Below are 13,714 nucleotides of genomic sequence, written 5' to 3'. Positions count from 1 at the left end.
GCCAGAGCCCTGCAAAATGACCTCCAGCAGGCCACAAATGTGGCTGTGTCTGCTCAAACGGTCAGAAACAGACTCCATGAGGGTGGTATGAGGGCCCGACGTCCACAGGTGGGGGTTGTGCTTACAGCCCAACACCGTGCAGGACGTTTGGCATTTGCCAGAGAACACCAAGATTGGCAAATTCACCACTGGCGCCCTGTGCTCTTCACAGATGAAAGCAGGGTCACACTGAGCACGTGACAGACGTGACAGAGTCTGGAGACGCCGTGGAGAACGTTCTGCTGCCTGCAACATCCTCCAGCATGACCGGTTTGGTGGTGGGTCAGTCATGGTGTGGGGTGGCATTTCTTTGGGGGGCCGCACAGCCCTCCATGTGCTCGCCAGTGGTAGCCTGACTGCCATTAGGTACCGAGATGAGATCCTCAGATCCCTTGTGAGACCATATGCTGGTGCGGTTGGCCCTGGGTTCCTCCTAATGCAAGACAATGCTAGACCTCGTGGTTGGAGTGTGTCAGCAGTTCCTGCAAGAGGAAGGCATTGATGCTATGGACTGGCCCGCCCGTTCCCCAGACCTGAATCCAATTGAGCACATCTGGGACATCATGTCTCGCTCCATCCACCAACGCCACGTTGCACCACAGACTGTCCAGGAGTTGGCGGATGCTTTAGTCCAGGTCTGGGAGGAGATCCCTCAGGAGACCATCCGCCACCTCATCAGGAGCATGCCCAGGCATTGTAGGGAGGTCATACAGGCACGTGGAGGCCACACACACTACTGAGCCTCATTTTGACTTGTTTTAAGGACATTACATCAAAGTTGGATCAGCCTGTAGTGTGGTTTTCCACTTTAATTTTGAGTGTGACTCCAAATCCAGACCTCCATGGGTTGATAAATTGGATTTCCATTGATTATTTTTGTGTGATTTTGTTGTCAGCACATTCAACTATGTAAAGAAAAAAGTATTTAATAAGATTATTTATTTCATTCAGATCTAGGATGTGTTGTTTAAGTGTTCCCTTTATTTTTTTGAGCAGTATATTTAGCTAAAGTGTATGTAAACTTCCGACTTCAACTGTACCTGTTTTCCCTAGAATTTAGCACAACTTGTATCTGTTTGTTTTTAAGTTGAAGGTAAAGATCGCTAATTGCTTAACATACTGATCCTTAGCTGGAAATGCACTTTAACTACTTCCGTAATCTAAAACCCTGGAGTGTCTCATGCCGCAGTGAGTCTGCCTGCCTTCCCTTTGTGCCAAACTATTGCCACTGTTCTAAGATATTATTCTGGTAGAGATGTTGTAACATATAATAAATAAGCTTTGCTTGCTGTCCATTTGAGCTGTACAGTTGATTTGCCTTAAAAGATTATTATAATTGTTAATGTTTTCATATTTGATATAATTTATTATTGTTTATTGTAATGGTGAATAATTATGCTGGTGTGTTGAAGAGAACATTTTACAATTTTTTGGAAGAAAATGTACAAAAGGATCTAAGAATACATGAGTCTGGTAATATTCATTATATAAGGCATTTGCTTTGTGTCTGTCATGCATCCCTTCCCACCTCTTTTTCTCCCTTTTCTCTTCCCTTTCTCTCTCTCCACACTCTGTGAAACAACAAAGTGACATGACATTAGTGCCTTGGGGAACCTTTCCACCACTGCAACCCAAGCGTCCTCAGAAGGAAATGAAATAACCCATGACATACTGAATCCTGGCTGAGGCGGTGGTTAGGGGGTCACTGTGAGAGAGACAGGCTGACACGCAGGCAGCTCAGCTTAGTTCATACACATGTTCCAGCAATGCCCGACTTATATGGCCCATAAATCACATGACAGTTGGTCTCAGAGCGTTAATAACTACACCTACAACCCAACATTGCCCTCGTTATTCAAAGAGGTAATATGAAAAGCCCACACAGTACTTGAGAGCAGTGGATGTTTCCAGCACATGGGTCATTCTCAGTTCCAACATTAGTACAGCAATACCGGAGATAGCTTTTATTTTCATTTCACCTTATACACAGCCATTATACCTACCAACAGTAATAGCAGTGCATGATGATAATATGCTTATCACAGAGCTGTCAGACATAAGACTGGGAGAAGGGGGCAGGGTTGTGACACCAAAGGGATAGTTAATGATAAGGAGAGTGAAAGGCAAGAGTCAATCAAAAGTAAGGCATTAGGCTATACTGATCTAAACCAGTTTTCTTCTTGGCTATGTCTGTATTTGATTATTTTTTCATATAGAAACCTTGTACATTAAAACCATGTTATTAGCTAAGTATGCCATATTTCGTATGTTATTAGCTAAGTATGAGTCATATTTAATTGTTTGTGCATTACATGTCTGACTCATGATGTAAAACAAACACTGTTAACCCATTGGAAACCTGTGCAACTTTGTGGTTCTTTTTTTAGCTTAATGACATGACACCCAGTTCCAACCCAATCAGCGGTTCTCATTGGAAACCTTATATCAAGGACTGCAGTGATAGCCTGTGTCACAGTGGCCTTTGCTTTCCAAATTAGATAGGGAACACTGACATATGAAGTGAGTTTGACACAGATTAGGAGTTTATTGAGGTCGTAGATGACGTATGTGTGTAAACTTGCTGTGGAGAATACATAGGTGGTTGCTACTTAAAGTCCCCAGCACTAGACGCATGGAATAATCTACAATCCATGCTTCATCTAGATATGTTAGTGCCACTGAATTCATTTAAAATATTGATGGGAGACTCTGTTACAGAGGAGTGTAAATGCTTTTTTAGACTGGATCACATTGTATTGTATTGTTGTATGTTTTAATTCTGTAATGTATTGATTGTTGCTGCCTTCTTGGCCAGGTTTCCATTGAAAAAAAGACTCTGGTTCTCAGTGGGCTTTTCCTGGTTAAATAAAGGTTAAATAAAATAAAATAAATACATGCACCGCAAATATATTAAGATTGAGCCACTGAAAGGACTTTGAGAACACCCCAGTCTACATATTAACTTAATTATCCTTTTTGTAAGTGGCCTATTCAATAAGTCATAAGTTTGTTATTTTTATTCACTCAGTCACATAACCCCACTTCTCGCAATAACATGTCATACCCTCCACCTGTAATTACCCCATGACCTTGACATTGGTCAAAACATTGCAATGATCTTTTCCAGCACCCAACCCAAGAGATCCAAGCCATCTTGTCTAGCACCCATTCTATCTGAGACAAGTTGGCATTTTGGCAATTTATCTTCTCTTATGAAAAAAAAAACATTTTAAAACATATAGCAAAATCCCTATGTACATGTTGTGATACCTTCACCCGGAACTCCGTATCTCTAGTAAATAAAGTTGCAACACAGGCCACTCTAACCGAGAAGTCAACGTCTCCCCATTTTCTTAATATGGTCTTTCCATCGCATTGTCTTAATATGGTCTTTCCATCGCATTGTCTTAATATGGTATTTCCATCGCATTGTCTTAATATGGGCTCCTCGTCCGACCTCCAGTTACCGGTTTCACCCAACCCATATACGCTGCCACTCTGCTGCTAGTGCGCTGGAGTGTTTGCGCCATCTAGTGAATGAAATATCCAAGTAGACAGTTATTTTTCCAGTCAGCGAAACAACCAATCATGTGCTTTGAAACTTGAGTATATATTTGGCGTAATTTCCTCTTGTCTTCCTCTCTGACGCCGCGTGTTACAGGTTTCGCGTTGTTTTGTGGTGAGTTGTAAGTTACATTTCACGCTTTTTAATGTCAAACGTCACTTAAATAGACGAAGTAATCCGTGACTATGTGCAGAATGTCTCACATTAGACCATCTAGATGTTTGAATTTGAAGGCTTTATATTACTTAAGTTAACACTAACATGTCGAGTAGACACGTGCCTGACATGCTGTTTAACGCACGGTGTCCTGCCAAGCACACTAGCCAGGTCATTTAATTCTAGGCGTGGATGGCCCTATCAACTACAATGTCTGGGCCTGGAATAATTTAATCTTTTTTTTTTATAGAAACTTTTGACTCTTGGTCATTTCTTTTTTTTAATAAAAAAAAAAGTTTAGTACTCAAGGCAGGGAAAGTGGTCAAGATGTCCGGAAATCTAGATGTCCTTCAAATGAAGGAGGATGATGTGCTGAAGTTCTTGGCAGCAGGAACCCATCTGGGAGGAACTAACATGGACTTTCAGATGGAACACTACACATACAAGAGGAAGAGTGATGGTGAGTGTTTGGCAGTCCTTAACACCCAAAACACTGGAACAAAACTACTTGTAGTGGTATAAGCCAGTAGTCAACCCACCCAGGTTGTGGAGGGATACTGTTTATGCAGGCTGCTGTTCTGGCACAAGCATGCCTGATTTGTGTTTTTGTTCTGGGTTTCTGTACAGCCAATGTCAGTGTTAATGTATAAAGGGCTTTATAAATACATTTGCTTGATATTCAAGGTCTTGATGAATATTTGAAATGGATGTCTGTTTCAAATGCTTCTGTCCCCTTCAGCTCACAGAACTAGAGTTGATCACTGACTCTTTCTTTCACTAGATGGAACACATTTGGGCAGGGTAAACTGGACACAGATCTGGGTGTACTGACTGCCCCTTGTCCTCAGGTGTGTACATCATCAACCTGAGGAGGACCTGGGAGAAGCTACTGCTGGCAGCCCGTGCCATTGTTGCCATCGAGAACCCAGCTGACGTCTGCGTCATCTCCTCCAGGAACACTGGACAGGTACAGCTCCAACTGGCAGCATAGTGGGCACGGTGAATAATGACTAACTGAATACTTGCTGTGTGTTTACCCATCAATTGGACAGGTTTCTGTATAGATGTGGCTGCATGCGGGCACACAAAGCCTTGCACTGAGGTCGGTGTGCAGGTGTCGAAAGTTTGCTAAAGGGATTGGGCCTGGTTTTTGTTAACAAATACGTTTATTTGTCATGTTCGCCGAATACAACCGGTGTAGGCCTTAGAGTGAAATGCTTACTCAGAGGCCCTAACCAACAGTGCAATTTTTAAGTAAAAAATAGGTGAACAAGGGATAAGTTAAGGAAATAAAAAACCGTGAATAATAACAGTAGCGAGGCTATATACAGGCACAGGTTAGTCGAGCTAATTGAGATAGTAGGTATGGTTAAAGTGACGATGCATATAAACCCAGCAAAAAAAAAATTCTCACTGTCACCTGTTTATTTTCAGCAAACTTAACGTGTAAATATTTGTATGAACATAAGATTCAACAACTGAGACACAAACTGAACAAGTTCCATAGACATGTGACCAACAGAAATTGAATAATGTGTCCCTGAACAGGGGGGGTCAAAATCAAAAGTAAGTCCGTATCTGGTGTGGCCACCAGCTGCATTAAGTACTGAAGTGGACTGCACCAGATTTGCCTGTTTTTGCTGTGAGCTGTTACCCCAGTCTTCAACAAGGCACCTGCGAGTTCCCGGACATTTCTGAGCCCTCAACCTCCAATCCAACAGGTCCCAGACATGCTCAATGGGATTAAGATCCGGGCTCTTCGCTGGCCATGGCAGAACACTGACATTCCTGTCTTGCAGGAAATCACGCACAGAATGAGCAGTATGACTGGTGGCATTTCCATGCTGCAGGGTCATGTCAGGATGAGCCTGCAGGAAGGGTACCACATGAGGGAGGAGGATGTCTTCCCTGTAACGCACAGCGTTGAGATTGCCAGCAATGACGACAAGCACAGTCCGATGATGCTGTGACACACCGCCCAAGACCATGACGGGTCCTCCACCTCCAAATCGATCCCGCTCCAGAGTACAGGCCTCAATGTAACGCTCATTTCTTTGACGATATACGTGACTCTGACTATCACCCCTGGTGAGACAAAACTGCCTTACAACAGGCCTACAAGCCCTCAGTCCAGCCTCTCAGCCTATTGCTGAGAGTCTGAGCACTGATGGAGGGATTGTGGGTTCCTGGTGTAACTCGAGCAGTTGTTGCCATCCTGTACTTGTCCTGCAGATGTGATGTTCGGATGTACCGATCCTGTGCAGGTGTTACACGTGGTCTGCCAATGCGAGGACAATCAGCTGTCCGTGCTGTCATAGACGTCTCACAGTACGGACATTGCAATTTATTTCCCTGGCCACATCTGCAGTCCTCATGCCTCCTTGAAGCATGTTCACGCAGATGAGCAGGGACCCTGGGCATCTTTCGGAGTTTTTCAGTCGGTAGAAAGACCTCTCTAGTGTCCTACATTTTCATAAATGTGACCTTAATTGTCTATCTGTAAGCTGTTAGTGTCTTAATGACTGTTCCACAGGTGCATGTTCATAATTGTTAATGGTTCATTGAACAAGCATGGGGAACGGGCTTTAAACCCTTTACAATGAAGAACTGTGAAGTTGTTTGGATTTTTATGCATCATCTTTGAAAGACAAGGTCCTGAAAAAGGGATGTTTCTTTTTTGTTGAGTTTATGATAAAAAGTAGTGTTAAAGGGGGGGTGGCGGGACATAATGCAGATAGTCCGTGTAGCCAATGTGCAGGGGCACCGGTTAGTCGGGCTAATTGAGGTAGTATGTACATGTAGGTATTAGAGGTCGACCGATTGATTTTTCGATGCCGATTAATCGGCCGTTTTTTATTTGTAATATTGACAATTACAACAATACTGAATGAACACTTAACTTCATATAATACATAAATAAAATCAATTTAGCCTAAAATAAATAATGAAACTGTTCAATTTGGTTTAAATAATGCAAAAACAAAGTGTTGGAGAAGAAAGTAAAAGTGCACTATGTGCCATGTAAAAAAGCTACCGTTTAAGTGCCTCAGAACATGGGAACATAAGAAAGCTGGTGGTTCCTTTTAACATGAGTCTTCAATATTCCCAGTTAAGAAGTTTTAGGTTGTAGTATTATAGGACTATTTCTCTCTACGATTTGTATTTCATATACCTTTGACTATTGGATGTTCTTATAGGCACTTTAGTATTGCCAGTGTAACAGTATAGCTTCCGTCCCTCTCCTCGCTCCTACCTGGGCTCGAACCAGGAACACATCGACAACAGCCACCCTCGAAGCAGCATTACCCATGTAGAGCAAGGGGAACAAGTCTCGGAGCGAGTGACGTTTCAAACGCTATTAGCGCACACCCGCTAACTAGCTAGCCATTTCACATCGGTTACACCAGCCTAATCTTGGGAGTTGACAGGCTTGAAGTCATAAACGGCGCAATGCATTGCGAAGAGCTGCTGGCAAAACGCACAAGTGCTGTTTGAATGAATGCTTACGAGCCTGCTGGTGCCTACCACCGCTCAGTCACTGCTCTATCAAATCATAGACTTAATTATAATATAATAAACACACAAATACGAGCCTTAGGTCATTAATATGGTCGACTCCGGAAACTATCATCTCGAAAACAAAACGTATATTATTTCAGTGAAATACGGAACCGTTCTGTATTTTATCTAACGGGTGGCATTCCGAAGTCTAAATATTCCTGTTACATTGCGCAATCTTCAATGGTATGTCATAATTCGGTATAATTCTGGCAAATTAGTTCGCAACGAGCCAGGCAATGAACGCAAGAGCAGTGACACAATTTCATGTTAGCAGGCAATATTAACTAAATATGCAGGTTTAAAAATATATACTTGTGTATTGATTTTAAAGAAAGGCATTGACGTTTATGGTTAGGTACATTGGTGCAACGACAGCGCTTTTTTCGCAAATGTGCTTGTTAAATTATCTCCCGTTTGTTGAAGTAGGCTGTGATTCGATGAGAAATTAACAGGCACCGCATCGATTATATGCAACGCAGGACACGTTTAGATAACTACACATGGTTGATATTACTAGTTTAACTAGTATTATGTTAAGAGTTTTTTTTATAAGATAAGTTTAATGCTAGCTAGTAACTTACCTTGGCTTCTTGCTGCCCTCGCATAACAGGTAGTCATTCTGCCACGCAGGATCTTCGTGGAGTGCAATGTAAGGCAGGTGGTTAGAGTGTTAGACTAGTAACCAGAAGGTTGCAAAAACGAATCCCCCCTGAACAAGGCAGTTAACCCCTGTTCCTAGGCCGTCATTGAAAATAAGAATGCGTTCTTAATCTGACTTGCCTAGTTAAATAAAGGTGTAAAAAAAATCAGCAAATCGGTGGCCATAAATATAGACTGTTATATAAACTTGATATCGGCCCTAATTAATCGGCCATTCCGATTTAAATCGGTCAACCTCTAGTAGGTATGGTTAAAGTGACTATGCATATATGATAAACAGAGTAGCAGCAGTGTAAAAGAGGGATGGGAGGGGGGGGTTGCAAGTAGTCCGGGTAGCCATTTGATTACCTGTTCAGGAGTCTTATGGCTTGGGGATAAAAAGCTGTTGAGATGCCTTTTTGTCCTAGACTTGGCGCTCCGGTACTGCTTGCCATGCATTAGAGAGAACAGTGACTGGGGTGGGTGGGGTCTTTGACAATTTTTAGGTTCTTCCTCTGACACCACCTGGTATAGTAGTCCTGGATGGCAGGAAGCTTGGCCCCAATGATGTACTACCCTCTGTAGTGCCTTGTGGTCGGAGGCCGAGCAGTTGATATACCATGCAGTGATGCAACCAGTCAGGATGCTCTCGCTGTAACATCAGTAGGGCTTCAGCACAATGATTTTCATTTGATAGTTACCTGAGCCATGTCAATTCTGCATGCTGTCTAGTGCCACTTGCCTTTAAGTTCCAAGGGCAGTGATAGGTGTTACACATGCTGTCTGCAGCTAGGTCGCTAATAACCGTTCATATACATTTTTGTAGAGAGCTGTGCTGAAGTTTGCCTCGGCCACTGGTGCCACCACCTTCCACGGTCGTTTCACCCCCGGAACCTTCACCAATCAGATCCAGGCTGCCTTCAGGGAGCCCCGCCTCCTAATTGTAACGGACCCTCGTGCTGACCACCAGCCCCTGACTGAAGCCTCTTACGTCAACATCCCCACCATTGCCCTGTGCAACACTGACTCCCCACTCAGATATGTCGACATCGCCATCCCCTGCAACAACAAGGTTAGACTGCTTTGCCCTCATACGCTTAACACCTACGTGAGTTTCCTGGTTGGTGTTTGTCTTGCACACCGTTAGAGCCCGGCGCAGTCCTGTCAGTGCGGTGCTGGGTGTAGGATGTGTGCTACAGAAATGCAGTGCCTTTTTTTCTCCCCTTGCTCCATCCGTGTGTAAGAGGGAGGGGGAATTAGGTATAGGCCTTGCTACATATTTCTGTAAAAGACAGGTGTTCTAGTCTCACTGGTGTAGTTGGTCATTGTCTGATCTGTGCTCCAGGGTAACCACTCTGTGGGTCTGATGTGGTGGATGCTGTCCAGGGAGGTGCTGAGGATGAGGGGCACCATCTCCAGGGAGCACCCCTGGGAGGTCATGCCTGATCTCTATTTCTACAGGGACCCTGAGGAGGTAAGACGCAGGCCTTTTAGACACATACTTAAACCATTATATACCAAATTTACTGGTAGGGCAAGCTTACCTTCTCAATAGTAATGGATCTTGCATGTTCTGTTTGCCTTGTTAGCCTGCCACTCATTGTTTCCCTGGCAGATTGAGAAGGAGGAACAGGCTGAGGCTGAGAGAGCTGTTGGAAAGGAGGAGTTCCAGGGAGAGTGGACCGCTCCAGCAGCTGAGTTCACCCAGCCTGAGGTGGTTGACTGGTCTGAGGGAATGGCTGTGCCCTCTGTCCCCATCCAGCAGTTCTCTGCGGGTAAGGATAGTGAAGATGTGGTTTCTGGTTCCACTATGCTGAGACTTGGTTTTAGTTTCTTGACTGATGCACTTGGCAGCATTTTCTAAATCTGATGTTGAGTTGGATGTAAATGACTCTTGGTACTTCAGGACCTATAAAATGTGTTTGTCTGAAAGGTCTCATGTTTAGTTGTAATCCTAATTGAGTTTCCACTTGACTTTCAGCTGCTGCTCCTGCCAAGCCAGCTGCTGAGGGGTTCACTGGTGAGTGTTGTGAGCTTAACATCAGCCTCCCTCTGATGCACCATAATTGTCATCAGTCGGGTTGATTGTTAACCTACTCAAATATACTGAAATTTGTGATTGTTGGAAATGTATTTGCACCTCTTCAATTTTCTTTCTTGCAGAGGACTGGAGTGCCCAGCCAGCCACTGAGGATTGGTCAGCTACCCCTACTGCCCAGGACTCTGAATGGGGTGGGGAGACTGCTGCTTGGTCCTAAGTAATGGTGGCCTGATGTTTGACAGTACAATAAGTAGCTTTTTTGTTGTACAAACTGACCCCTGACAATTTAAACACTACAGTGTAGTAGGCAAATGACCTTAACGGCAGTACTACATGAATATTAACAACTGTTTTATGCTTACATTTCACATTGAAAGAACTTAATAACATTTAATTAGACTGTTGCCTTATGTTGAGCCTTCTTAATGCTGACAAAAGGGGTAAAGCTCTAATTACACTGTTGGGTGATTCTGCCCTGCAAGCTTTCAGAAATAAACTTACTGAAACACCATTTTACCAGTTGTCTATTTGTCTAGAAATATCTCAATGGCTGTGATTGTACTATTCAGGAATTTATATTTTTCTCAGACACCTGTAGACAAATGTAATTTCCATCATGTCATTAGACATCAATTTTAGTTGCAAATGAAATACAATTTAAAACGCTACTTATACATTTTTACATTAACTTGTATGTATTAAGTAATTTAAGGTTTTCATAACTCAACATGATGCCTGAATGTATAATCTTGACTGATGGCTGAAAACATCATGCAAAATAAGATATTTCCATCAAACGTTTGAATTTTGATTTTCCTGTTCAAAAACAAATCATACTCATGTACATCATATGGGTGATGTGGAGATGCCGTATTTGTAAAATAAAAATAAATAATCAACTGTTAAACATAAGACCAAGTTAAACTCCAAGTAGCTGATGGGCTGTGCTTAAGGAAGTAGGCCAGTGTTCTTGAGAGATGGACCCAGATTGCAGAGGGTGACGCAGAATCACCGAAGTGAATTGCCTGGATTTCATTGAATTTACACAGGTAGTTCTCCGCAAAGTCAATATGCATGATCTTCTCTCTGCAGTTTTGTCTTTAAATTTTCTGGGGTATTGGTGTAAAATGTTGTACATGTGTTACCTTAACTTCTCTTCTCAGTCCTTTGGAGAAGTCCTCCAGTAGTCTAGTGTGCCACCTTTTATTTTACTGACAAATGTGCGGGGACCTCCATGTTTCTTTTCTCCAGCTTTGTTTTTCTACTCAAACCACCATGTCTTCTCACCAGCATCAAATGCATGTTTTAAGCTCTTTTGGTGGGCAAAGGGAGCACTGTACATGCACTCTTCAGGGTCTCACAGCACAAAGACAAGCTGCAGCTAATCACTTTATTGTAGTTTTTCCACCATGAACTGGAGGTTGGTGTGGGTTTTGCAGAGACGTGTCCCTATCATGAACGTGACAACTCAAAAGTAAGTACTTTGCAGAATTCATAGGACATTTTAATCTCTGAATATTGGCTCTTAAAATGATTAGGGTTCTGAATTGTGCCATTCAAAGTGCTTCTGCTGGTTTTTTGTTCCTCTTTCCCCTTTGCGCTACTGTTATCACATTCATAGAATCTAGTGATTTGTATTTTTTTTCTCTTCTGTGGCTGTTGTAATTCTGTTACATTGCTTTTTCCTGGAGTATTGAAGACTTGTTGGCCTGTTCATTTGCCCTCATTGCTTTTGCTGAAAATCCAAATTCTGTTTGCAGCTTTGACCAGGCTGTACTTTTTCAGGATGTCTGCATTTTGGAAGCCACTTGTTTGTCCTTGGCACTGCATGTTTTGATACTTTTGCTTTAACTCTGCAATAATGGCATTTTGAAACAAAATCCTTCAAGTTCTTCAGTTCCCATATTTGGGGTTCTTGTCTCCATTTTTATCAGTTAATCATACCTTTGGTATTTCTCAGCTTTCAGTAAAGATTTATCAAGTTTGACATTTGTCATGCAAAGATCTGTTTTTGAGTGACCTCTTCCAAACTTTTCCTTCCAGCAAGTATTTGACTTCTCATTCCTGTTGCAGATGCTAAGCGGCATCAGGGGCAGGTAAGTTAGGGGCATGTATGTTGCCCTCTGGCAAAGCTCCACAGAGGTTGGAGTATCTGTCCATAGGACAACTTTAAGCCGTACACTCTGCAGAACTGGGATTTACGGATGAGTGGCCAGAAAAGACATTGCTTAAGAAAAAAAATAAGCAAACGTGTTTGCTAAAAGGCATGTGGGGAAACTCCCCAAACATATGGAAGATGGTACTCTGGTCAGATAATACTAAAATTGAGCTTTTTGGCACTCAAGGAAACGCTGTCTGGCACAAACCCAACACCTGATGACCCCGAGAACACCATCCCCACAGTGAAGCATGGTGGTAGCGTCATGCTGTGGGGATATTCTTCATCGGCAAGGACTGGTAAACTGGTCAGAATTGAAGGAATGATGGATGGCGCTAAATACAGGGAAATTCTTGAGGGAAATCTGTTTTTGAGGTTCACCTTCCAGCAGAACAATGAACCTAAGCATACTGCTAAAGCAACACTCGAGTGGTTTAAGGTGAAACATTTAAATGTCTTGGAATGGCCTAGTCAAAGCCCAGACCTCAATCCAATTGAGAATCTGTGGTATGACTTAAAGATAGCTGTACACCAGCAGAACCCATCCAACTTGAAGGAGCTGGACCAGTTTTGCCTTGAAGAATGGGCAAAAATCCCAGTGGCTAGATGTGCAAAACCTATTGAGATGTACCCCAAGAGACTTGCAGCTGTAATTGCTGCAAAAGGTGGCTCTACAAAGTATTGACTTTGGGGGGGGGTGAATAGTGATGCTGTTTTTTTAGGTCTTGTTTGTTTCACAAATATTTTGCATCATGTAAATCAAATGATACAAACCCCCCAATTATTATTTTTAATTCCAGGTTGTAAGGCAACAAAATAGGGAAAATGCCAAGGGGGGTGAATACTTTCGCAAGCCACTGTACGTTTGTGATGGAAATAACTGGGATGGAAATGACACTTCTACAGTTTTTTGGAGAAAAATGACAGACTGCTTAGCATGTTTTGGCTAGTATCAGAGCTAGCATATAGTTTACACTAAACACAAAATACATTTTAAAACATCAATTCTACCATAAATTAAAGAAATTATGGCCTGTTTGGAAATGACTGATAATAAAAAAATATTCTCTACACCAGCAATATTGAGTTTTCTTCAACTTCTGGACAGCACACCTGGAACAACTGTCCACTGCAGCCATATGCTTCAGTGTCACAATACGTTTCCATGGTAACTAAATTAACATTCTCTTGACTAAACGTTATGAGGAATTTTGCCCTCAGTGGCGGAAATGACACCACTACCAAAGGACAGATGTATTTTGTGCGGTGGTGGAAAAAGTACCCAATTGTTATACTTGAGTAAAAAATGACAAAGTAAAATGACTAAAGTAAAAAGTACAACTCCAACACTAAGACATAATTTAAAAACTAAGCATTTGTGTTAAGTGAGTGCCAGATCAGAGGCAGTAGGGATGACCAGGGATGTTCTATTGATAAATGTGTGAATTGGACCATTTTCATGTCCTGCTAAGCATTCGAAATGTAACGAGTACTTTTGGGTGTCAGGGAAATGTATGGAGTAAAAAGTACTTATTTTTGTGATGTAGTGAAGTAA

The 13,714-nt window shown here is 42.4% G+C and overlaps 1 protein-coding gene across 4 annotated transcripts; it reads left to right on the top strand.

The window, feature by feature from the left end:
* The first annotated feature begins 3,638 nt into the window (after nucleotides 1-3,638).
* LOC106607032 (40S ribosomal protein SA-like) lies at nucleotides 3,639-10,512 on the top strand. 4 transcript variants are annotated; one of them, XM_045720336.1, is made up of 8 exons: nucleotides 3,639-3,718; nucleotides 4,057-4,220; nucleotides 4,609-4,727; nucleotides 8,787-9,032; nucleotides 9,306-9,434; nucleotides 9,550-9,735; nucleotides 9,942-9,980; nucleotides 10,124-10,512. In XM_045720336.1, the coding sequence occupies exons 2-8, from the start codon at nucleotides 4,088-4,090 to the stop codon at nucleotides 10,220-10,222; spliced, it is 951 nt and encodes a 316-aa protein (XP_045576292.1). In that variant the 5' UTR covers nucleotides 3,639-3,718; nucleotides 4,057-4,087; the 3' UTR covers nucleotides 10,223-10,512. The 4 variants fall into 4 exon arrangements, with proteins under 4 accessions (XP_045576292.1, XP_045576293.1, XP_014059056.1 ...); XM_045720337.1 differs by having other exon boundaries at nucleotides 3,658-3,725; XM_014203581.2 differs by having other exon boundaries at nucleotides 3,662-3,725; nucleotides 9,576-9,735.
* The last annotated feature ends 3,202 nt before the right edge of the window (nucleotides 10,513-13,714 follow it).

Source organism: Salmo salar, chromosome ssa06, assembly GCF_905237065.1.
Source record: "Salmo salar chromosome ssa06, Ssal_v3.1, whole genome shotgun sequence".
Taxonomy (NCBI): domain Eukaryota; kingdom Metazoa; phylum Chordata; class Actinopteri; order Salmoniformes; family Salmonidae; genus Salmo; species Salmo salar.
Note: the sequence above shows the minus strand (reverse complement) of the source record. Positions and strands in the feature narration are given on the sequence as shown.

Coding starts and splice junctions, on each gene's coding strand:
- LOC106607032 (XM_045720336.1), top strand. CDS start 4,088: ATGTCCGGAAATCTAGATGTCCTTCAAATGAAGGAGGATGATGTGCTG. Junction 9,435..9,549: donor TCTACAGGGACCCTGAGGAG/GTAAGACGCAGG, acceptor TTGCCTTGTTAG/CCTGCCACTCATTGTTTCCC. Junction 9,736..9,941: donor CATCCAGCAGTTCTCTGCGG/GTAAGGATAGTG, acceptor CTTGACTTTCAG/CTGCTGCTCCTGCCAAGCCA.